Source organism: Prinia subflava, chromosome 5 (genome assembly GCF_021018805.1).
Source record: "Prinia subflava isolate CZ2003 ecotype Zambia chromosome 5, Cam_Psub_1.2, whole genome shotgun sequence".
Lineage (NCBI taxonomy): Eukaryota > Metazoa > Chordata > Aves > Passeriformes > Cisticolidae > Prinia > Prinia subflava.
This window is the reverse complement of record NC_086251.1, coordinates 56,318,058-56,341,086: the sequence shown is the minus strand read 5'-3', so window position 1 is coordinate 56,341,086 and position 23,029 is coordinate 56,318,058. Positions and strand designations below refer to the sequence as shown.

Here is a 23,029-nt window from a genome sequence, read left to right as displayed (position 1 = left end):
ACTATTTATTTGCTGTTACATTTTACTAACCAACAGAGCAAAGTAACCCAGAGATCTGTGATGTCATGCTAAAAGCCCAAGTGTTAGCTTGCCAAGTATTGATGTTCTCACGATACTTTGTAGACACAAAAAACTAAGGCAAAGTGGAGCAATGCTGTCATGCTGATAAAGGAAATACAGTGTATGGAGATTAAACAGCTGAAAGGCGGGCGTGTGTTACAAGTGAGTCTGTGCAGACTGTTGTCTCCCTGGGGCCAAGCACTTCTTAGGCATTTGCTGCATATTTTGACCAAGTACAGAATGCAGGAGATCTAAACGTTATGCATTAAAGTTTCTTTAAAAAGCAGGGGAGGGTGTCACTGTTTTTTGTGGTTTTTTAATCAAGTTTTTTCTGAAACTGATGCTTCAGAAATGCTTTTAGAGTCCAAAATGAGTGTGGTGACAAAAAAACCCCCACATAAGCAACTTGCTCATTAGAATCAGTTAAAGCTAAGTTGATCATTGATACAAATTTGCATTATTTTCCCGGTGTGGCATTCGGTAACAACTTTTCCTCGGTGTGCTTTTGTTTCAGTTGACATTTGCTTGAATGGCCAAGCAAGTTGGCAAATTCTGTGCTGCTGGTCTTTGAAGTTGTGACTTGAGCCCAAACAGCCTCTTCTTTGTGTGCAGCAGGGAGCCCCTTCCCTCTGGAGAGGGTGCGTGCGGCACAAAGCCTGGAAAGGGGCTGTGCATACCCAGCCTCACAATGCTGCTGAGCACTCCAAGGAGCTCAGGTCTTGCAGGAATATCTGTTTCTTTGCTGTGAATTTTTAATGCGAGGAGTTGAAGTTCAAAATAAAATTTAAAAAATAAAAAAAGGGGCAGAAGATTAACCTGACAGTACATTTCTTTTATTGATCTTCAAACATAGGTTAGTATTTAGAGGGATTTGAACTACAGTGGGAATTTGCTGTCTTCTCTGTTCAATACAATCATTTCACAACATGGTTGGACAGCAAGCTCTGTTAGGTACAAAGGAAAAAGCAGGGATTTACTTGAGATGGATAGCATTTGTTCCAGATTTTACACATTGTCACTAAAGTTGAATTAAAATCTGTTATATGTCCAAAATTGTCTGAAAAACTAGACACAATATGGTGACAAAATATGAATGATAGGCTGGGAAGGAGGAATTCTGTATAAATAAGACAGTGTATAAATATCTATTTATTGTAGTATTTGCACATTTCATGGTCAGTTGAACTTCTTTTACTGTTCACAGCCCATATCTTAGTAATTGTGGTAGGAGTATAGCTTACACAGCATTTATGTGACTCACTCTCAGTTGAAGCAGTGCTGATGGACCAACCCCAGCCCCTCAGTATTTCTGTGTACACAGAGTTGAGGACGTGCACGAGCAGATTTTGAACGGAGCCTTGTAACTGCAGTAATTTTCTTTTTAATGCATCTTCCATAGCTACAGTGAAGTGGAGGAGAGGATGTTCAGCAAGAGGAATTGCTGGCCTGGCTTTTACATTGGCCCTTCTTAGAAGCTGGATTTTTGTTGGCTGAGGAACTACACACCAGGAGTCACAATTTCTTGGAAGGGTTGGGTAAAAAACTGAGGTGGAGTAAGGATTTTTAAACAGACTTTGGCATGTGGGTTTTGCCATGTTTTGCTTTGACAGGGAGTGGCTGATTCCCAGTTACAGAAGTTTTGGCCAGCTGAGTGTTGGAGGTTGGGATCATCCTTCCACCTGTCCAGGCTCAGTGCAGAGGAGGTGTTGGGAGCATTGTCTGTAAGCCAAGGCCAGGAAAACATCTTCCCAGCTGAACTCAGCCTCTCCACACTCAGATCTGCTGCCTTACCTGCCAACTGATTGTGAAAACCCCAGCAATTTCAAAGGTAATAGTTAGCAGAGGTCACCTTAGGCTGACCTGGCCTGTTTTGACTGAGCCAGATGAGGGACTGGTGGCCCAGAGCTGCCCCTGTTCAGCAGCCACGTGCAGCTGACTGTGGGCAGCAGAGTCTTCACCTGGACAGGTTTTCCAGTTGATCCAGTCAAACCAGCAGGAGAGGCTGTGAGAGGCATCTCCCCTGCAGTTAGAGTGAGGTTTCTACTGGATAATTCTGTCTGTTAACACTAGTGTTAAGCTGCATTAAAGCAAAACACTATCAGGTAAGTCTGATTTACACATAGGATCCCCTGCAAAGCTCACCTGACGTCACCACAGATGTGCAACCTTACACACACTGGAGAAGATGGTGCTGTCTGCTGTCCACGGGCAGATGGTCTTCTCAATCTCTCAAAAGCAGTTGCATGTGTTGTGCACATATTTTAAAACAGCCATTAATGTTGTTTTCCTTCATAACATTTCCATTTGGAATTTTCTTTCTGTAAAAAACCATGGCTGCGTTTTTATACTCTTTATCTGTACCAAACGCATTGTGAAGGAGACAGGACTTTTAGATCATGAAGGGCTTCTGTGACCCAGTTCACGATGCATTGGTACATAACAGAGTGTATGAGCAAGCACCCACAGTGTGTAGCAATGCATATTTTAAGCTTGTGTCATATTCAATGGTAAATAGCCATTTTCCCAGTGATTTGTATTGGTTTTGCACTTCATTATCCATGCATACTTATACCCAAGTAGAGAGTGCCAGGCAAGCACTTTCTGAGGTTGGAATAAAAGTATAGTTTACTTTCTAGTCCTTTCTTATGCCAGTAAAAGTTGGATCCAAAATTGTGAGAGAGCTGTGTGAACTTGTAGGACTATTGTATTGGAGGTGTATTCTTCCTGTAGCCTGTCCTGCTGGGTTTTTGGGATGGGATGTGGGATCAACCTCATATTAATTTTGGAAAAAGCTGTACAGGTTCATGTGTATGTATTCACAGTGTGTGCTGGTATCTGACCAACACATGCACTGGGTGCAGGCTGTTCTTGCCTGATGCTGAAATGGTGAAATTTCATCTCTCCTCTGTCAGGTTCCCGGTTCCTTTTGCTCAGCATCTCCAGGTGAGGTGAGAACAGGTATCCCACAGCATTCTTGTAAGGAGCAGGGAGGCCAGATGCAGGCACTTGGGACATCTCAGCACTGCTGCCAGCAAAGCCTGGCTTAGCCTGTGTGGCAGAGCAGGGAGGGAGACCTGACAGACCGGTCCTGCTCCTTCCTTAGTGAGCCCAGTTTACACAGGACAGAAAGTACTCAGGTGCTTACATGGCAATCACATGCTGGCCTGACCTCAGCCATCAGCACAGCATCGCAGTGGTTATTAGCTAAGTATTTCCATAATGTGTGCCTCTTCAAGCTGTAATTAAAGCCAAGCCTGCCCCTAGCTAATTACAAGCTTGCTTAGAAGTGTAGTTTATATAAAGCTTTTGAAACTTTGTATGGGGAAGATACACATCCACAGGCATAGTAAGAATGACGCCTTATTTTCAAAATGAAATTTATAGGCTCTGGTGTCTGTTTCTCCCTCCCTTTAGTTTTCTACAGGCTGTTTTTTGCATCCTTGCTCAAAGTTTTTGCCAGAAATACTGCCTAAGTTTCACTGACATCAAGCCAGTGATTTTTTAGTCTTCAGAGTGTTCTTCTTCTCAGTGCTCAGAGAGTAAACCAGATGTTAAAATGCCTTTGAGCTTTGTGTTTGGAGAAGGCTAATAAATAATACTTAGATCTCTCATAAAAAGAAGATAAGGGATCTTGAAAGTGGTGAAACTTTTTGTTGTACACATCATTACAAGGTCTCTGTAAATAATGATCCATCTATGGAGAGTTGCTGTGTGTTGCTTAGGTGGTGCTGCACCTGTACATCTTCAGCTCAGTCTCTCAGCAATAAAGCAGTGCTGGCAGTGTAAGCCCCTGAGACGCTGAAGCAGCAACACAGGCAGGGCTTGGTGACAAGGCAGGCTGGGACTTTGGCACGTGGTTGTAGGGTGGGCTGGCATGGCCCTGGGTCCAACAGAGCATTTCCCAGTGGTTGTTGCAGCACCACGTCAGCCAGGCCACCCTCTGGGGTGACTCTGTGGCAAAGACACAGCCAGATGGTGCTGACATGGTCACCACTGCCCATCCAAAGCATTCTCTTTGGATTTTCTTATTCACTTGCTATCTTCCATTGCCCATTTGCAGGTGCTCAGCTTAGATCATAGTGGGGCCTGGCAGGGAGGAATGCACCACCACATTCTCTAGTGAGTGAATATCATCTCAAAAGGAAAGGGAACGCAGTGGAGCCTGCAGCACTTGTGCATTTGTCTTTGACACCTTTGGAACAAGGGGATGTTCACATAGCCTCCATCCCTGTTTGGCAAAAGAAAAGAGGGGTGCCTAACCCAATGTATGGCTGAAGAGAGTGTGAGGTAACTCCTGCAGCTGAAGAATTCCCACTCCTCTCTTTTGTCTAGCCATTTTTGAATTTGGTATTCAGTTTGATTATTCAGGTCAGATCAGATTTAGGTCAGTTGTAATGGATTTTTTCCAAATCCAGTTCCCTAGATTCCTACTGTAAACGCTTACCAGATGACACGATGTGAAGCTGGAACAGACTCGAGCTGTGTGATGACCGAATAAAATCTCAGTGGGAACCACTTCCACGTTCCTGAGATCAGTTTCTCATGTAATAAATTCTGTATCCAAAATTGTATCAAATACTTTTCTGACAAGAGTGAGGTTTTTTTCCTAACAGACAAATCCCAGCAGAGCTATTTATAAGAAGCCTCTCTCTTGTGTTTGCACTCACATGCCTGTTACTCAGACCTACACTGAAGAACAAATATAACTAATTTTTTTTCTGTGTCCTTGTCTGTGCTTTTGGGCTGACCCTGTTTGGTCTTATCTGACATCCTCCACTGCATTTCTTTGCTGGTGTTCTGTTAGTAAGGGTTGCCATAGCAAACCACCATTAAAGACTTCTCCCCAAAGGAAGAATCTGGATTTATTTGGTGACACTTCTTCTCTGCCGACTGGTTCATTGCTTTGTTCTGCCTGATCCTCTCCTTCCTAGGATGGGGAGAAGTGATCTGAGTGAGTGCCTTGCTCATACACTACGCTGACACCTACGAAACCCATGTAACAGGGAGTAGGTGTGATGTTGAGCACCTGGGCAGTGCATGGGGGAGTCCTGTGGCTTGGGGGGAGGAGACTGGCCCATTTCAAACACAAAGCCAGACATGGGAAAAGCTACTTGAGTTGTTCTCGTAAATATTAAATTTGGAGCTGTGTTCTTTCACTGTTAGTTCCTAAAATGAAACTAGACATTGCCCAGAAGTTCTTATTTAACCAACCTACAGCTTTGTCTGCCACAGCCTCTTTATTCATTTCCTGACAGTAAAGGGAATCCTTGACACCAGCCTTCCCTGAGTTGTGTCCTGGCTCACGTATTGCTGTGTGTAAATCTCTCCTACATCAAGTCAGGCAGATGAGACCTGTGCTTTCACTTTTGAAAAGTTCTGCTGTGTACAGGTCACAGGGGAGGGTGGATTCTCCACTTGTGTCTTCTTGGTGGCTGCAAAACCCATGTTAAATCATTGTTCTATCATTTGGCTGCCTGATTAGATGTTCTATGCATACCTCAAAATATGTGATGTTTTACAGTGAGATTTGCTATTTAAATAAGAGGTTTGCTGTAATTGGCTGTTATAAATTACAAGCAAGAAGGAATGATTTATTGCTTATAATTAGAAATGAGTTACGAAGGGGAATGTTGGTAATCATAAAATAAAGCTTGGAATACATTGATTTCCAGATGGCTGCCAGTGAAATTGCTCTTTAATGTATAATAGACCAGACACAAGGAAAAAAAAAATTAGTCATCCATCTTTATTCTTTGATGGATTACTTGTATGAATCTATAGTTGCCTGAATTCTGAAATATTAGTTTTGCCTGCATAATTGCCTGGTGGTATAGGCTGCTAGAGGTGTGGAAGAAGTGAGTTACTCTTTGTCTGGCATGATTTTTGTCCTTGTAATGTCAACAGGGAAGATCCAGCGATCGATCTGGCATCACCTTTGGGTATAACAACCTCAGTGAATTGTTCTCAGAGACTGCAGGTTACTAAGGTGTTTTCTTTTTATCTTTCGCCTCATTTGAAGCTTTCATGAGGTTAAGATTGATCAAAACACTTGTCCAAAAGCAAACATCTGTAATCCTTCTTGCTCGAGTCTAGAAAAATACATTTGCACCAGAAACAGACGGCAATGCTACTGCTGAGAATTTTTCAGTAGAGTAATCCTTCTGTTCAGATGATAATGTGTTCATTTAACTTCTAAAATTTCTCTTCTTGTTACTATAGTTTCAGGCACCATTTTAAAATTATTTGTATTTGCCTTCTCTGCTAATAATGGTTCTTTCTGCCTAGCAGTTGCATTCTGCACTGTTACCATTTGAAAGATGGCGCTACACGGTCGTTAAGACAAATGGATTGTCACCACATGAATTGTCTCACGCCCATGTCTTAAAAGTGACACTGCCATTAGGCTTGCTTAACTGAGACCATTATGATTACTCATTTACCTTCATTAAAATGCTTCATAGCTGCCTTGTTTTAAGTAGCTTTTCTCAGCAAGGTGCAGATTTGCTTTGCTGCCATCGTTTCATCTGGAAAAATTTCCATGGTGAAAGGAATAGCATATTTTCAACTAATACTTTCCTGACCTGTGGAGAGATGAGCTCATCAGTATCTTTATTGACAAACCCAGGAAAAAGGTGTGGCAACCAGAAATATTAGATCAGTCAGCCTATCTTGTCCTGAAGCAATTGTAATTTCCCATGGTCTGCAGCAATTTCCTTTAGAAGCAGATAGGTGCAGATACTGTTTGGGATCTGCTGCAGGAGCATAATTTCATTTGGTCCCAATGAGGTGGCCTTACATGTCATTCTTTTTATTTTTGCTGTTGAAAATCTGTTGGTTTAGTCGGTGGGAAGAACAGCAAGTTGCTATTTTCTGGCATCTAACTGAAGAAAAAGTGCTACTGCTATGCAGAAAAATATTGCCCACTCTGAGTTGAGTTATTGAAGACAGATGTCATAGCCCTTGCCCCTCTCTGAAAAGCCTGAAGTAGGTGTTTAACTCACGACACACTAGAAAAGTTCCTGCTTTTCAAAAGCCTTTTGGTGTGTGATGTAGGTGCTTAGTTCCTCAGTGGTAAATCTATTCCTTAGTGAATGACAGAAATTCTTACTTTTTTCCAATTTCCTCCTGTGAGTTTTGGTCTCTCAGTGCTCAGTTCCAGTTGTTGGGAGAGGCTGCTCTCATTAGCACTGAAGATGTTCTCAGTGCTGTGTTGTCTGGTGCTGCTCTGATGAAAGCCAAGCTCCTCTGATCCAGCATGAAAGAGGACTGAGTGGGAATCAGAAGTGGGAACAATTCCTCATTTCACTTCAGGTTTTGTTGTCAACTTCAGTTTGCTTTTTTCCTGCTTGAAATGGCTCTTTCCATAGTGTTGCTTGCTCAGATACAGGACAAAAGCACTGACTGGTGGTGGAATTAGAGCTCACACAGGGATATTGGAGCAGAGTTAGCAGGAACTGGCTTAGCTGTCTGTTAGTATCCAGAGGGTTCAGACCCTGCCTGCTGCTCCATCAGTCACATCTGTACAGTGGCAGCACTGAGCCATCTCCAAAGGGACCTCGCTGTGTGGGAGCTGAGCTCACTGCAGTTTGGACATGCTCGTAGTTGGAATCTCTCTGCCATTAGTTGGGGTTTCTGCAACCCTGGCACTTGGGGGAGTGATTCAGGGAAACTCCTTGGGGCTTTCACCATGATGGAGAGCTGAGGGTGAAGAGCCTGGTCTTGAGAGAGCCAAAACCACCTGCCTGCCTCACGTTCAGGCACACACAGTTTCAAGGTGTGAGCATCATAGGTGGCTTGTCATTCTGCAGAGCATGATGTGTGTGGTTGTATCTGGACTTCTGAGGTGGTGCAGTGCACCCTGGCCCCCAGCCCTGCCTTGAGGGCACATTCTGCTGTTCATGAGTGTCACAATCAGCCATGGCCTTGGCTGTGTGCCTCCCCTTCCTCTGGAGTGGTGGGAACGGCTCCTGTGAGCGTCTGGCTCTCAGGCAGAAGCAGATGTGGAAGATGGTGGGATGCACAGCTGGATGTGCAAACCCCGAAATGCTCCAGGGTTATAGCTGTCATTGCAGCCTTTGTTTTGCCCTCTGGAAAACAGCAGTCATCCAAGTCTGGGAGGGTCACCCCTTTGTCCTGACCCAGTGGCAGGACAATGGCTCAGTATCTCCTGATCCTGTTGTGTTTCCAAGAAGAGCTTTAAATCCTTGCAGAGAGGTAATTCCCAGCTTTCCGGTAAGGATAACATTGACAGTACCTAATTAAAGGGCACTCTTAGTCTGTATAAACATTTATATTCATTTCCTTCTCACACAGATGTCTAGTAAACTGATCTCCTGAGGCAAAACCATCTGGCCTCAGGTGAGAGGAGGATCTTGGCCAGCGTGAAGAACCTGACCTGTCTCTTGTTGAGTCATTTCTCAATAGTTTTTTCTGTCCCTGCACATGAAAGGCCTGTGCATGGATATATAGGTTTCATGGGCAGTTGTCTTGGATGACCAGCATAATTACACTGCAGGCTTGTGGCTGTGGGCTCTGTTCAATCTCTGCTTCCCATTGTGTATTCTGGGACCATCCGTGTATAAAATTAGTATGGGTGGTAAGCAGCAATAAGATGTTCCCTACATGGGTGGATTAAATTAAAATTCAGTAAGAAACAGAGCTTTGGGTGAGTTTCCAAATTACTTGCAGGATTGGACTGAGGAGATTGTTATGGTATTGTCAAAACTTTTTGGTGGATGAACAGTCTGATGCAAGTGAGGTGGGTTTATTACCTCTCACTGCTCTCTCTCTTTTTATGTACTGTGCTGTGTAATCTTTTGTTATTAAATAATAAGCAAAATAAAAAACTGTTGTTTGTCACAGCCAGCTTGTTTTTCAGAGAAAAACACTTTGAAAGTTCAATCTGTGTGATCTCCAACCTTGTCAGGAGCTATTATATTGAATCTTCTTTTAAATTGTTAAGCTGGAGGACAAACCCAGACGTTATCGTGCACATCTCAGCTGCGAGCGGAGCAGATTCGGCAGGGAGCAGCCTCTGATGCCTTGTACCATGCCATTAGTTTTTGTCACAAACATGTCAAGTTAATCTGCTTCCAGTGTTATGTGTGTTGGCTGACATGAGCATTAGTAGATCTGCATAATTTTTGAAGTAGTTTGAAGTGTGGATGTAACACACTTGGGGCTGTGTGAAATCTTTTTTATCCCCTTTTACGGATCACATTGCTGTTCAGAATGTTGCTTGTTCTGTTATTCCCTCCCACAAGGTACTGTGTTAATTTGCAGAGTTCATAAGGAAAATGCCCCAAACTAAAAGTCATCATAAATGGTGAAAGACAATTGACACACTTTGGAAGACCAGGAGCCCCCTTATTTCCCAATCACAATATTACATTTTAAATAGATGCTGTTGTCACTTCAGTATATATGGAGTGTATATGTACCTTAATGTAGGATGTTATTATTTATGGAGCTTGTGAACCTCTAATTCAGTCTGGACTTCGATGGATAGGAGCTTTCTTCTGTAGTGTATATGTGCATGTGTGTCCCTTGGTAGCCTTTTACAGATGAGCTTGAGGCATGCCCAGTGAAAGTTGGAGAAGATACTTCAATTACTTATATTTTCAAGGTGCTCTTTGATCATTAATACTCAGACCTGTCCCAACCTCTAAAGCAGTGCTTTTCCATGAAGACACTTCTTTCCAGCCTCTGAGGTGCAGCCAGACAGCAGAAGGAGCCTGTATCTGTAGCCATGGCAGCCAGTAATTTATTGCTCCATATGGCTGGTGTGGCAGCAGCTGCTCTGGTTTAAGGAGGTCAGGACATTGGGGCATTTAAGAAACAGAAAACACCCCAACTATAAAACCTTCTTAAACGGTTTTGTACGGTAATAGTAGGGTTCTCCATAGGCATAAAGAGAGCCAAGAGGGTTATATATTTATAACTTTTATAGCTGTAGTTTGAATCAAAGCCATTATTTCAGTGGGGAAATAAGTTTTTGTCTCTCTTTCTGATGGTTTTACCTTTTCCCAGTGTCGTGGCTAGTGTTTTAGGAAGCAGGTAGTATGGAGGGGCAGTGGGCCCAGGTGATGAGTGACCCTCTTGGACCTGGCCTGCAGCAGGTGCTGACCATCCATGGCAGGAGCAGGATCCACCCCACGGCTTCTGGATGCATTTTCTACTCTGCTGAGAGAGAAACTGTATTGCCCAGATCAGATGACAGTGCTGTATTTGTAGTAAGGAACCGAAGACGTGTGCATTGTGAGCAGAAATACAGCTTTAATTTCAGTTTGGGTGGGAGAGTCCCTTGCTGCTGAGAAATGGTATAGAAGGGCTCTTGGATGTAGCACTAAAGTTTTTGCAAATAGGCTTTTCATAAACGTGAATCTTTCTATTTTCATTAGGGGACCATTTTAATTAAAATGAAACTGGAATGTTTACTCTCTGCTTCCTGTAGCTGTGATTGTTTTCTTCACTGTGTGAGCACATGTATAATTTGCTCTAAAAGAAATGTCAGCAGTTTCTGATTACCTTGTGAGTCTTACTCAACAGCTTGATTTTAATTGGGGGGAGGAAATATTTTCAGGGTGCTCCAGGGAGGTCTGATGTCTTTGGGTAGCAGGAGGGAAAAGGTGCTATCTTTTGTACAATGTTAATTGCAATAATCATGATAATCTAAAATAAAATTCCTTCATTTCTTACCAGTGTTGGGTGGTTTTCAGTCATGTGAATGAAACACAACCTGTTGGGTAATTAGAATCCTTCAGCTACAACCTTTTGCCTTTTCTGCATCATATGTTCATAAGCATCTAAGCAGGGTGATTTTTTGGAAAACAGTAATTGAAAGTTGGTAGGTACTCTCAAATCCCGGGAATTAAGGAGGAGATTTTTTTGTTTTGAGGTGGTGAGGCACTGGCACAGGCCCAGAGAGGTGATGGATTCCCTATCCCTGGAAATATTCAGGGTCAGGTTGGACAGGGCTCTGAGGAACCTGGTCAGGTTGAAGGTATCCCTGCTCCTTGCAGGGGGTTGGACTAGACAGCATTTAAAGGTGAAAATTCTACAATTGGGGTTGGATAACAGAAAGAGAAGGTTGAGCACATAGGGAAGAGTGTGTCCATGCCTTCAAATATATTCTTTCTGAGCTCAGAAGTCGACCAGGATTTGTAAGTAATAGATATTTATGTAGGTCAAGAGAATCTCCTTCTTGAATTTTTTTGTAATTATATAATATGACAAGAAGTATCTGTAGCAGAAATAATGTGTTCTGGATTCTTCAGTGGCACAGCTCCTGAAACATTCCCTTGGCTTATTTTTGTTTTGATCTGCTGAGAGGAGGCACCTTCAATTACTTGTGTTGCTGAAATGCCTTTTGGGTCCTGCAAAGCATTTCAGAGATGACCAGTTTTTGAACCTTTTTGAAGCTTAGCCAGTATTTTGTATTTTAATATTGTCTCCACATCAGAGATAATGATCTGAGTCTCCCCTGCTCATTCTCTGGGGTTTTGTTTCCTCCTGCTGATTATTTGAAATAAATAAGTAGGAAAACAACCAGTTTCTCTGTGTTAACAAGAAGGAATGACTAAGAGAAAAATGAGAGTAAAATACTGCTTATCATAAAAGACTGTATCTCTGGAGGCATAAATTGGTATTCATTAAAGTTGTTTGCCTAGACTTTGTTAAAGACGTGCTTGAGGAGCTGTCTGAGCAGGGTTTCTGTGGAAAGCAAGTCATCCTCTTCGTGACTAGATGGAAACATCTAGATGAGCAGGGGAGTCCAGAAAGTAACACTAAGTGATGGATTGAGAGCAGCCTTCTTGGCAGTAAGGAAACAACAGACTATGAAATGTTTTTCAGAAGTAATAATATTTAACACTTAGCTGTAAAGTTATATTGATCCTGCACTTCTCCCCAAACATGCAGGTCTCTTTCACATCTGATGCAGAGTTTTAAAAAATGTTTACGTTCAATTTCTGTCATTTCTTTTTCAAGGTATTCAGGGTCCCTGGTTTGGGGTTGTGGTTTTTTTCTTTATGATTTCTGTAGCTAGAGGTTAAAATCTTGCCTGTGATGATTATGGTATCCTGCATGCATAATCTTACTGGTATCCTCTGTGTATCATCAGATTCAGGGAAGCAGTTGCAGACCAGTGCTTGGTAATCAGTGTGGCCCAGTCTTGTCATGTCTACATTCTTCCAAAAATCCGTTTTCTTTTGATTTTTGTAAAATGTGACAAATGTAGCTATTTCAAAGACCTTGGGGAGAAGCTGGGGCTGCAGTTTTGAGATGAGGTTTTGCTACTATGCTGGCATTTTTTATTGTTACCTTGATCTAGGACAGACGCTTCCAAGGGAATGTGTGTGTTAATTATCGTGGCATTTGTGGCTCTCTGCTCTTTATCTTGAATCATTAAAAAAGTAATTGCACAACATAACACTAGCAAAGTGCTTTCACTGCTTGGAAAATGAATACTCTGTGTCAAACTCTTGTGCAACTTTTCTGATGTTCAGCGTTTTTTCTTTATTTCTTTGCAGATTGAGACCCTTGATTTCAACCCAGTTTGCTAAGAAAGCTGCCACAGAAGAGGTATGAAAAGTCCAGCAATTTTCCTGGTGCAACAGGTTGAGTTTGGAAATTCCCACAAGCTCTTTTCAGCCTGGTTCTGGTCATGTGGTAGATAAGGGTAAAAGAAATCAGTCTTGTCTGCCTGATCAGGCCAGGAGTTGGTTACTCTGAACAAAGCTGAGATTGGCTGTTTTCTAACCCAGACTTGCCCTTACTTATCCATTAGGAACATTAGCACAGCCTCATGATGCTTCATTGGACAGCAGAAAAGAGAAAACTCCCTGCAAGGATCTGAAAAGGTCCATGTCAGATAAATGGTCAGGAAGGGCAGGAGAGGGCAGAGCTTGTGCCTGTTTCTCAGCGCTTGGACTGGCCTCACAGAGAAGAAGGACTTTGCAAACTCCACTTTAGTGCAGCCAGAGCTGACCCCAGGGATGGGCTGGGCTTCTGTCAGAGACCAGTGTGGAAAGAGCTTACCCTATAGAGCCTGACTTACTCCTTGCTTTGTTTGTTTAGTTTGAAAATGTGATAGTGCCACAAAAAAGTTAGTGCTGGCAACTGGCCACTGCCAGAAGCCCTCCTTGGGTTGATTTGTGCACCTCCCAAAGGGATCATTATTATTATCAGATAGTGAAACCAGATAACAGTGATAGCTGGTCTCTCTCGTTATTATTTTCACACTGTACAGAGTATTCACAGGCATTTTGTGTACAATGAACTGAATACTGCATATCTAAAGATTCAGTGTACCAAAGATATTTGTCCCTCTTGCCCATGAACATGTGACACTGACACCCTTCTGAAAGTGAACCAGTTCCTTTGGGAAGTTTAACACCTTTGACAATTGCCCATCCATACATAAAGCTAAGTGCCAAACTCCAGTCCAGGACGTCTGGAAGTGAATTCAGGAAGTTCTATTTAAAGGTGTTGTTTGACTGCCTTATTTTTAAAATGGCTAAAAGTCATTGATTTTCAGAAACAGTTTGATATCCTGCCTAGGGAAATACATTTTCACTTCTTATTCTATGCTCATTAGAAAACTCTGCACATTTTTAGAAGTACAGCAGTCTGGAAGTGGACATGATAATTAGAAGAAGGTCACATTTTAATTAGCATGGTGCAATTTTAAAGAATAATGACTCAATTGTACCTCCTTTATATTCACCCACTTTTTCAGAGCAGATGGATACTTTTAAATATATAAATTGATGTATATTATGATGCTGGTTTGTCTCAAACTGTTGTGTCTATTTCTGCTTATACCAAGATGGACTCAATTTGATCACTCTAGAGGCAGAAGCAGTGGTAGGAAATATAAACTGGAGAGAAGTTCCTCTAAATAATATTATTATTTTGAGCATTAAAAAATCATGAAAACCTGTCTTTGACTGATCCGAATATCTAAATACTTGATTTTCTATTAAAATTAATGGGTGTCATTTGCCCTATTAATGAGCTATTGAAGCAAACCCTGAGGTGACTTTGAAAAACTCAGGCAGATTCTTTAGGTTGACTGTCATGGTATATGACAAGTTCAGGAACAGCTTTGATGTTTGAATAATTAGACTATCAACTTTCTGGTACAGGGATTTTCTCTTACAGTATCTCTGAAGTGCCTGGAGTTAGAGGGATTCTGGGAGCTACTGCATCCCAAGAAAATACATTTATAAATAAAAAAATAAAAATAAACTGCAGCATTTTATCAGAACTTGCTGCCTATGGAATTGGAGGACATGCAGCAGTACATAATTGTGTACTGTAATTTAAAACTTAGAGCGCCGTGGCACTATTTTCATGGCATGGACCAAAGGAGTTGGGATTTTTTGGTCTTCTTTGGACCATTCATTTTTAGAAGCACCTCACCACTGTCCTTCCAATGAAGTGGTCCCAGTCTTTTCCATCTTTCTTCCAAGGGAAGAAAGATAGAAAAAAAAAGATGTCTCAGTGTCTCAAATAACAACTGACTGGTGACAGGTACTGTCAATTCTCCCTTCTGAGAATTCTTCACATGACAACACAGCATTCATGGTTCATCTTTAAGGTTCTTCAAAGTGGTACAATTTTTGACTGGTTTTGTGTGCCATGGGCTCTAGTGTACAAACCCCCAAACAGTCCAAGTACAGACTGTGTGTGGAAAGTTTTACCCTATTACAGAGGGGATGGAGGCAAAGCTCCTCTGATGTTTCTTCCCTGCATGACAGAAGGAGGTGGAGCTCCAGACTGAGCACATCACGAAAATGAGAAGAAAGGTCAGAAAGACCAGAGCCTGGGCTGTACTGGCACAGACTGTGCTGCTGCTTCCTGCCCCGTTCCCAGATCTCTCCTTAGTGAACCAAAGACAGTATTACCTACTCCAAATTCACCTCTGTTCCCTTGGAGTGTTCCCCTCCATGCTGTGTCCTCCCTAACCTTGGAGCAGCTGGGGAGGAACAGGTACAGAGCAGGTCCTGTTGATGATTGCTTCCCAGGTTAGTGTTTGGAGATGATAATTCTGATGAGTTCCATAGGTGCAGTTACAGGTGCCAGTGTGTATTATCAGCTGAGTGCTCTGCCATCGCATTAAGTGCTGTCTACAGAGTGCTATTTGTTCCACAGCTCGTTGTGCCGCCAAATAAATCCAACCACAGCTGTCAAAACTAATACATGTTGGGCTTTTTCTGATTTGAAGGGTACATTTTTGCTATTATTAAATTGTCAATAACGTTGTTATTTTGTAATAGGCCTGATGTGAGTTGAGCACACCGTGGGAGAGGTTTGTAAGTTTTCCCACAGTGCTCTGCTGAGGAGCCTTCGCTCCCAAATTTCTCCTCCCCTTGTGCTTGCCAGAGAATCCTTGTTCTGCTGTTATCATTACTGGTTGCCTGGTTCTGAACTAAGGAAAAACTAGGGGATTTTGCCTGAGTTTCTTTCAGACTTTCATTAGAACAGCTGAACCTGTAGCACTGGGCATCAGTTTCTGTCTCTCTTGTCTGTATTGTTTGGAAGCTTCTAAAGTTCTGTGCAAATATTGGGCCAAAGGAAGGGCTGCTCTACTGTTCTCTCTTCTTTTATGCAGGTTACCTTTCCAAATGCACAGGCTGAAGCCTCTGATGTAGAAAAACCAGCAGCTGTGCTTGTGGAGAGTGGCCCAGTAGCTTACAACCCTGATGAAGAGGTGGAAGAGGAAGAGGTAGAAGAAGATGAGGATCACTGCATGAGCGCCTTGCAGTTAATGGGAGGGAATGGTGAGCTGGGTTATCATCTCCTGGTGCTGTGGGCTTTGTTCTTGCCGGGGTGGGGACACACAGGGTTCCCCTGCTTGTCCCTGTCCCAGAGCTCCTGCTGCCTTTTCAGCATTGCCCATTCCTGTGGGAAGCCTGGAACCACCCTTGTCTGAAGCCTGACCTTAGAGACAAAGAGAAAACTTTGCATCTCGAGCTTTAGGCTAAGAGGGCTTCTCAAGAACAAACTGAAGTGTGAGGTGTTTCCAGAACCAGGTTTATTAAAGTGGATCTGAGGAGTTGGGGGGTCAGTAACCCCTCCATTAGCAGTGCCTGGGGCTCCTGAGCCTCCCCTCCCTGCTCCCTGTGCCTCCTCAGTGGAGGCTGCAGTGATGTCCGGGTTGTCCAGGAGCCCTGAGGACTTGTCTGTCAAGCTCAAAACAGAACAAATCATCACACTCTGTTTCTAGGGAAGGGGTTAGGAGGAAGCAGTTGTTCCCCAAGTGCAGGAATGGCATTGGTGGTGCATGTATGGTACACAGATGCTGCTAATTTCTTTGGGTTACCCAGCAAAGCCACTGGTTTAATTAGATTTCTTTGCTGGCAGGAAAAGGCAGTCTCCTCTCTGCTGTGGTTTTTCCTAGCTGGACACATCCACATTTATCCTTTATTAAAAACTTCCCTTTAGAAGTTAAGCTTTGAAAATACACAAAATTATTTTTAAAATGAGAGCTGCTAATTATGGGTTACGAAGACTCAAGATGGGAATAAGTTTCCTACTGAAATATTCTTTACGGCAAAAATCATTCCATCACTATTCATTTAGCTTTTCTGGACAATATGTATACATTTCACAAAAGTGCCTGTTGCTTTTAAATTGATTTCTCTGCTGGAAAATAATTGCTGAACTGTAGGAAAAACAGTTTGTTGCCTGCATTTATTATTAGAATAACGTTCCCAAGAAAAGGCACCCGTGTGGGGGAGGGTGGGTCTATGTTTATTAATAAACCCCCCACAAAAATAGGATAAAGGTCACTGAGTTTTTTTTCTTTGTAAATGTTACTAATTTGGAACCATTCTGAGAACATTCCACTACTCCCCGTCTGGTCTGGACAACAGCTGAAAAATTAGAGTTAAAAAATAAAATGAAGAATAAAATGGAGAAGGAAAGTAGTATTCCCAGAATTCGAATGCAGGTGTGCAGAGCTGCTCAGCACAACAAATAACTCTTTCCTAGCTGCTTTCTCCATGGATTTTAAGCCTGTCTGCCTGGAATAACTACATGAATTACAGATGGTGAACTTCACCCATTCTACACAAATCATTATAGATTACACTTAATTCTGCTTCAGAGCATTTGCTTGTCTCTTAGGGTGAGATGTTGCCCTGTACTGGATTTGGAATATAAAGTTTAACTTCCCTCAGTGCTTGTATGTAATAATTATCCATAGGTTCATCTACACAACAGAAAATATCTGTGTCAGTGCATTCAGAAGCACACAGAAGAGAAAGTGGTGCATTAGAAACATACAGACTTGCCTTCTGACACACAGTGCACAGTCTTTGCACTCAGCATTGTTTAAGAAAACAAAACTGGATTAAAAAATAGGGCCAAAATGTTAAGTTTAGAAGTAAGAAGATAAGGGAGATCTGAGTCAGATGCATTGGTCAGGATTCATTCCATGACTCTTTTGATGTTGATGGGAACTCTGAGCTATCTCTGAACCCTTGCAATTTCAGCTCATAAATCCATGAATAATATAAACAAACCAGCTCTTTCCTTGGTGCTTATGTCTAGTGAAAAACGTGCCTACTTGTAAATGTACTGCTGCTGCTTATCAGCCACTGTGTGCCAGGTCACTTGTGACAATCAGGCATGATCACCTTAGCCTCTAAATTAAACCAAATATTTCATATATACATGTGCCAAGTATTCCTAAATGAGGGTTTAGTGACAAGTGAGAAGAGATATTTGCCCATACATGCTTAAAAATAATTTTATTTCATTGAGGGAAGTACATGCAAGAAGTTATTTAGGCCTAAGAAAACAGATGATTTTTAAAATGCTTGCCTAAGGCAAAACTTAACATGTAGCTACATAGCAAGAAAATAACTTTAAAGAAACCATACTTCTATTGTGTCTTCCATCTACCCAGAATACTTACATTTTTATATGCCCTTGTCTTTGTGTGTTTCAGATTATGGCTGTGATATGGATGAAGATGATGGCTATTAGCTCCATTTACTTCCAGGGGACATGGACTGTGTCTTGTTCTCAGCAAATCTTCAGTCTTTAAACTATATGAAAAGTGAAAGAAGCTGTCTATGGTCAGCAAATGTAATCGAACAATCCTTACTTTTGTAAAGTGAATTCAAGGTTGGTATTGGGTCTGGTCAGTTTACATTGACCCAAAACCCAGCAATAACCAGTTTGGATTCCTACTTGAATTTATTTTTATTTTGGTGGATCATAGTTGGAGAATTAAATTAATGAGAGTAATGTTTCCAGTGAACAAAAGAAAAGAGACAAAACGGACTTTGCATGAAGCCTGTGTGGCTGAAAGCTGCACATCTCTTATTTATGTGACTGCTTTTAGGCATAGTGCTGAAAGGGAGCAGATTGAAGGACAGAGCCTGTTGATTATTTGAGTACAGGAGCATTAGTCCTCTCATCATGCCACAACTGACAGGAAGAAATGTTTCCAACCTGGATTGTGAATGCAACCATGTTACTGTATATGAGCTCCCTTACCCAACCCTATCAAAAGTTAATGACAAGTTATATATTTGCAGAGCAGTATTGGTTTTCTGAAACAGAGTAAATACTTCTTTATATTAATCAATTCATAGATTTCTTTAAATATTTGACAGTAGAAGGCAATGTTGGCAGTGAAGAATTGTCTTCCACTGTGAGTCTGGTGTGGTTTTTGTGGAAGGAGGGAGAAGACCTGGGTCAGGTAGGAAGTGGAGGGAGCAAGGAGGCAAAGATGCTGTGCTCATGAGCTGTTGCTGGGTATCCTTAGGGACAGCCAGCTCTTCTTTAGGCTGCTGTTGCTGCAGGAGAGTCACTCTGGCCATCTCTGTAGAGCTGCTCTTGCCTGACTAAGATAGAGTGAAGGTCTGCTCCCAAGAGCTGCTGGTCTCTAAAACCAGTTGAAAGAAAGAGAAAGCTGAGCTTTTTAATAAATAAGCTAGCATCTGCTTTGACTGAATTTAATTTAATGTAATTTGCTTAACATTCACTGGGTAAATTAAAGGTCACCATGCAGCAGTCTGACTTTCATGGCTCAAATCCCACCCTTGATCAGTTGTTGCTATGTGAATAAAGCTGGAGCTCCAGCCCTGTGTGCCCCGAAATGTCAGCAGGCAGGTCCTCTCTTACAGACAGATCAGCTGTGGCAGTGCCACCAGGGCAGGGGTCAGGAGTGGAGCCCCTGTGGGCAGATCCCACCCTGGTGCCTCTGACCTGCCCTCCCCTGGCACTGCTGGGCTCCGTGGGAAATGCGCTGCGCTCCGGATCACGCTCTTGATGTCTGCAGCTGATGCTTCCATCTCTCTCCCTGATCTGGTGACAGTCATGAAAACTGGAGTGCTGCGGGCTTAACACCAGGGAAAGATGGATCTTTATCTTACCAGCATGGTTTCTGTTCAACTGTGTCTCCTGGTCGGGTCTTCCTTCTTACCTTTTCTGAGGAGCACTTGTTACTGAAGCCCCATCCATGCTCCTGCTGCAGAGAATTGATCGTGGCAGGAAGGGAAGCTGCTTCAGGGTGCTCTGCCAGACAGGCTGATGGGGGTGCTCACATCTGAGGACATCACCAAACAGGGGAAGGACCACATGGAGTTCCATACTTCATTCTTCTCTGTCCCTCTTGGTAGCTTGCATAGGATGGATCATGCAAGTTGAGCAAGAATGAGTGCTTTTTTTTAGGAGCAGACTTGATACTATTTGGCTGGTAAATATGGTTTGGTGGCTTGTATCTGTGAGGAATTTTTGAGCATTAGGAGTATTTCTGTAATGACTTCTTAGAAGCAGAACTTGGTAACAAAATTGGTGTGGTAAGGCTACTGGAAAGAATAGCTCATCTGAAGCAGATTCCAGTTACTTAGTTTGCAGCACTTAAGTGGAAAGCATAGATTCCTTATAATTCTTAGGAGAAAAGCTGGCATTTTCACCGAAAAGCTATAGATTTTTTTTTTCTGATACTTTATAAATACTGCACAGAAACTGATACTGAGGAGATAAACCTTTCTACCTCTCTTTTATCTACACCATAAAATAAAGTATGCTATAAGCAGACAGTTTTTTAAAAAGTGGTTTGTTTTATCCAAGTTTATGCTCTGCAAATCTTTGAGACCGTTGAGTTTGATTGTTTGGGTTTGAATTAATCTTCCATAGCACTGCTACAAATATACTCTCAGTATATTCTCAAGGCTTGGGTTTTATTCCAAGGTACACAGTATTCTCTATGCAGGAAATAAACATGCATAAATAAACATGTGTATGACTCATGTAGGTCGAGTGCTTTTCTCAAATGCAAGATGTTGGCTCTTAAAGAAACCGCTAAGATGAATTTTGCTAAGGTCTTTCCTCCTGTCTCCTGGTTTGTTCCCCCAAAGGACACCAAACCTGCTGCCAGGGTAGTGATGTGTGTAGGAACTGAGAGCCCACCCAAATAACTGCAGCTATGAAATTGGAATTTTATTAGTACATTGTGTTGCTGAGAACATTATTTTGTGCACTGCAAGTAGAAGGTTGCAGTTTTTGGATGCTCTCATATGATTTTATTAGGAAAGGCCATCAGGCAATCTGCTGGAAGAGCAAGAAAAAAAAAGACCTACAATTCCATAGCATCTCAGTATTGCTGGTGAAGTTAATGGCATGGTTTCTGTACAGGATTCCTAAAGAAGGGATACTGGATAGGCAGACTTCACTCTGAGTTTCTTAAGCTATAGTGGTTATGTACATCTTTAATTTATTGGTGACTTACCGGGATTTTTATAACGTTCATTCCTTCTTCATTTAACTAAGCTCAGGAAATGTAAACAGATTTGAACATGCTAGTTTCTGTTTTTATAGCTAGTCATTAAAATGTAAAAAGATTAACACTGCATTAATTCTGTTTACTACAGTTGATGTATCTGGACAATTCTGTTGTGTATAAGTAAGCCCAAATTCACTTGGAGTAATTTGGATCCTGCTTTTCTCAGGATTCTGATTATGATGTAAAGAGCTTATAAGGCTTCAACATTTGTTGTTCTTAGATCATCTTCCTTGAAGCCACAAGCTGTGTATCATTGGGTTTGTTGCACCAACATGAAAGCACATCTCTTGCTGCAAGTCACTTTGCTTGACAGGCAAAACCCTCCAGCTGTTGCATCCAGCTTGTCTGCCATGCAGCCTTTTAACACTCTGGTGTTGTGGGAGTAAAAAAAGAAATAAGGAAAATAATGGGCTTCTTCACTGTGCTGAGTGCATTTTCAGTGTCTTAATCATCTGTGACATTTCTTTAAAATCAGTGTGTTCAGTACAGCAACTTTTAAATGGTGCCAGACAGCCTTGTCTTGAGGGTTGAACATGTTCGTCGAAAAAGTCCTTGCCATCCTGATGACTTGTTTGTGTTTTTTGGATTGCATTGAAACCCTAGTTGCAGATGTGTACAGTTAGAGTTTGCCTAATAAATGTTCTATTTCTTATTTTTGTGTTGAATCCTCGCGTTCAGTTCAGTTAGTGCCAAGGAAATGAAACCTTTTTGATGTGAGCATATGTACCATCCTTCCACAACCACGAGTCATGTTAACCTTTTTTACTGTAATATATTTGCTGTAAATAAAAAATAAAACCTTTACATAGCCCATCTGCTGCTGTGATGCTCTCCTGATAATTTTTGATTTTTCTGTCCTCGTTCGTAAAAATGTTCGGTTTTGATTGCTGCGTGATTGGTTGGTCATGGCCAAAATTTGTCATTCAGAGCTTTCTTTTGTCTCTAAAAGGGAAGACACAGCTAATCAGGCAAGTGTTTTTTACAAGATACCGTTCCACTGATGTAGATACTTTCTGTGAAGTGGATAACATTAACGAGGCTGTTCCACAAAGCTGTATAATTAACTGACTGTGGGAACAATATATGGTGTGTGTGTTTAGTGGAACTGTTCCAGTGCTTGTTTCTGAAAGTTGTATCTTGATAAATAAGGTGTGTGCTGAGTTAAAAATCATGTTATTTTATCAACATCTGGCTGCCACAGTTTGGAGACAAAAAATCCACATCTGCCCTTTGTACAGATGGGTGTTTGCTCCTTTTAGTTTTTGCTGGAAAAAAAAGAGGTCCTACTGGATCCTCAGGAGTGTCTCCTGCAAAGTTTTAGCCTATAAAAGGATGATTAACAGTAGATTTGATAAGGCAGTATGTGTCATTCCAGCAATTCACTGTGTTCCCATAGTGTGATCAAGGCACACTTCTGCTCTCATTGACATTGGGATGTTTTTACTGAATTTCTCTTCTACTGTTCCAGCCATTTCCACTGAGACTTGGGAACTTCTCCAGCAATGTCTATCACAGATGCCCTCTCCCTGGTAACATCTGAGCTGTTACAAAATACTGACCACCTTGGCCTCACATTTTCTGCTCTTCCCAAGCTGTACATACAGCTCTTGGTTTTGTCCTGTAATTTTCCTCTTCTGTGCCACACCAGGCTTTCATAACGAAAACCATCCTGTCCCCACAGCTGCATTCATCAAATACGCCTCCTTCAAAGGTCTCAGAAGTTAAATAATGCTAATAAAGCTGAAATCTTACAAGGCTTTTTATTACCTTCATTTGTCACCAGCAGGTCATAGCACATTTGTTCTTATGTTCGTGTTTTGTAATGCAGAAGAGGCTGTTACAGTTTTCTGCTCCCATCTCATCTGTAAGAAGAGTTACAGCACATTGTTCAGTATTTTTTGCCCACCCTGATACCAGCAGTGATCTTGGTGAGTGCTGGTTTGTTTAACAAAAGGAGTTAAGTACATGAGAAGGGAGGCTCAGTGAGAATTCAGGACTCAGGGCATTACAAATTTACTTGGAGAGTTGCTTCATTGTAATTATTTTTTTCATATGGGACCTGTTGTGCATTCTCATGGAAATCAGGGAAGCACATACAGTTCATAAAAATGCAAAATGAAATTCCCTTCTTGCCCTGGGACTCCAGGAGCACAGGATTTGATG

At 41.9% G+C, this 23,029-nt stretch overlaps 1 protein-coding gene across 1 annotated transcript in view; it reads left to right on the top strand.

Moving 5' to 3' along the window:
• Positions 1-21,679, top strand: part of BRF1 (BRF1 RNA polymerase III transcription initiation factor subunit) — a 171,457-nt gene extending 149,778 nt beyond the window's left edge. The window contains exons 16-18 of the mRNA XM_063399514.1: positions 12,591-12,642; positions 15,677-15,845; positions 18,020-21,679. Coding sequence (XP_063255584.1) covers positions 12,591-12,642; positions 15,677-15,845; positions 18,020-18,057 — 259 coding nt within the window. The 3' untranslated portion in view covers positions 18,058-21,679. The remainder of the gene's footprint in view (positions 1-12,590; positions 12,643-15,676; positions 15,846-18,019) is intronic.
• Positions 21,680-23,029: the final 1,350 nt, after the last annotated feature.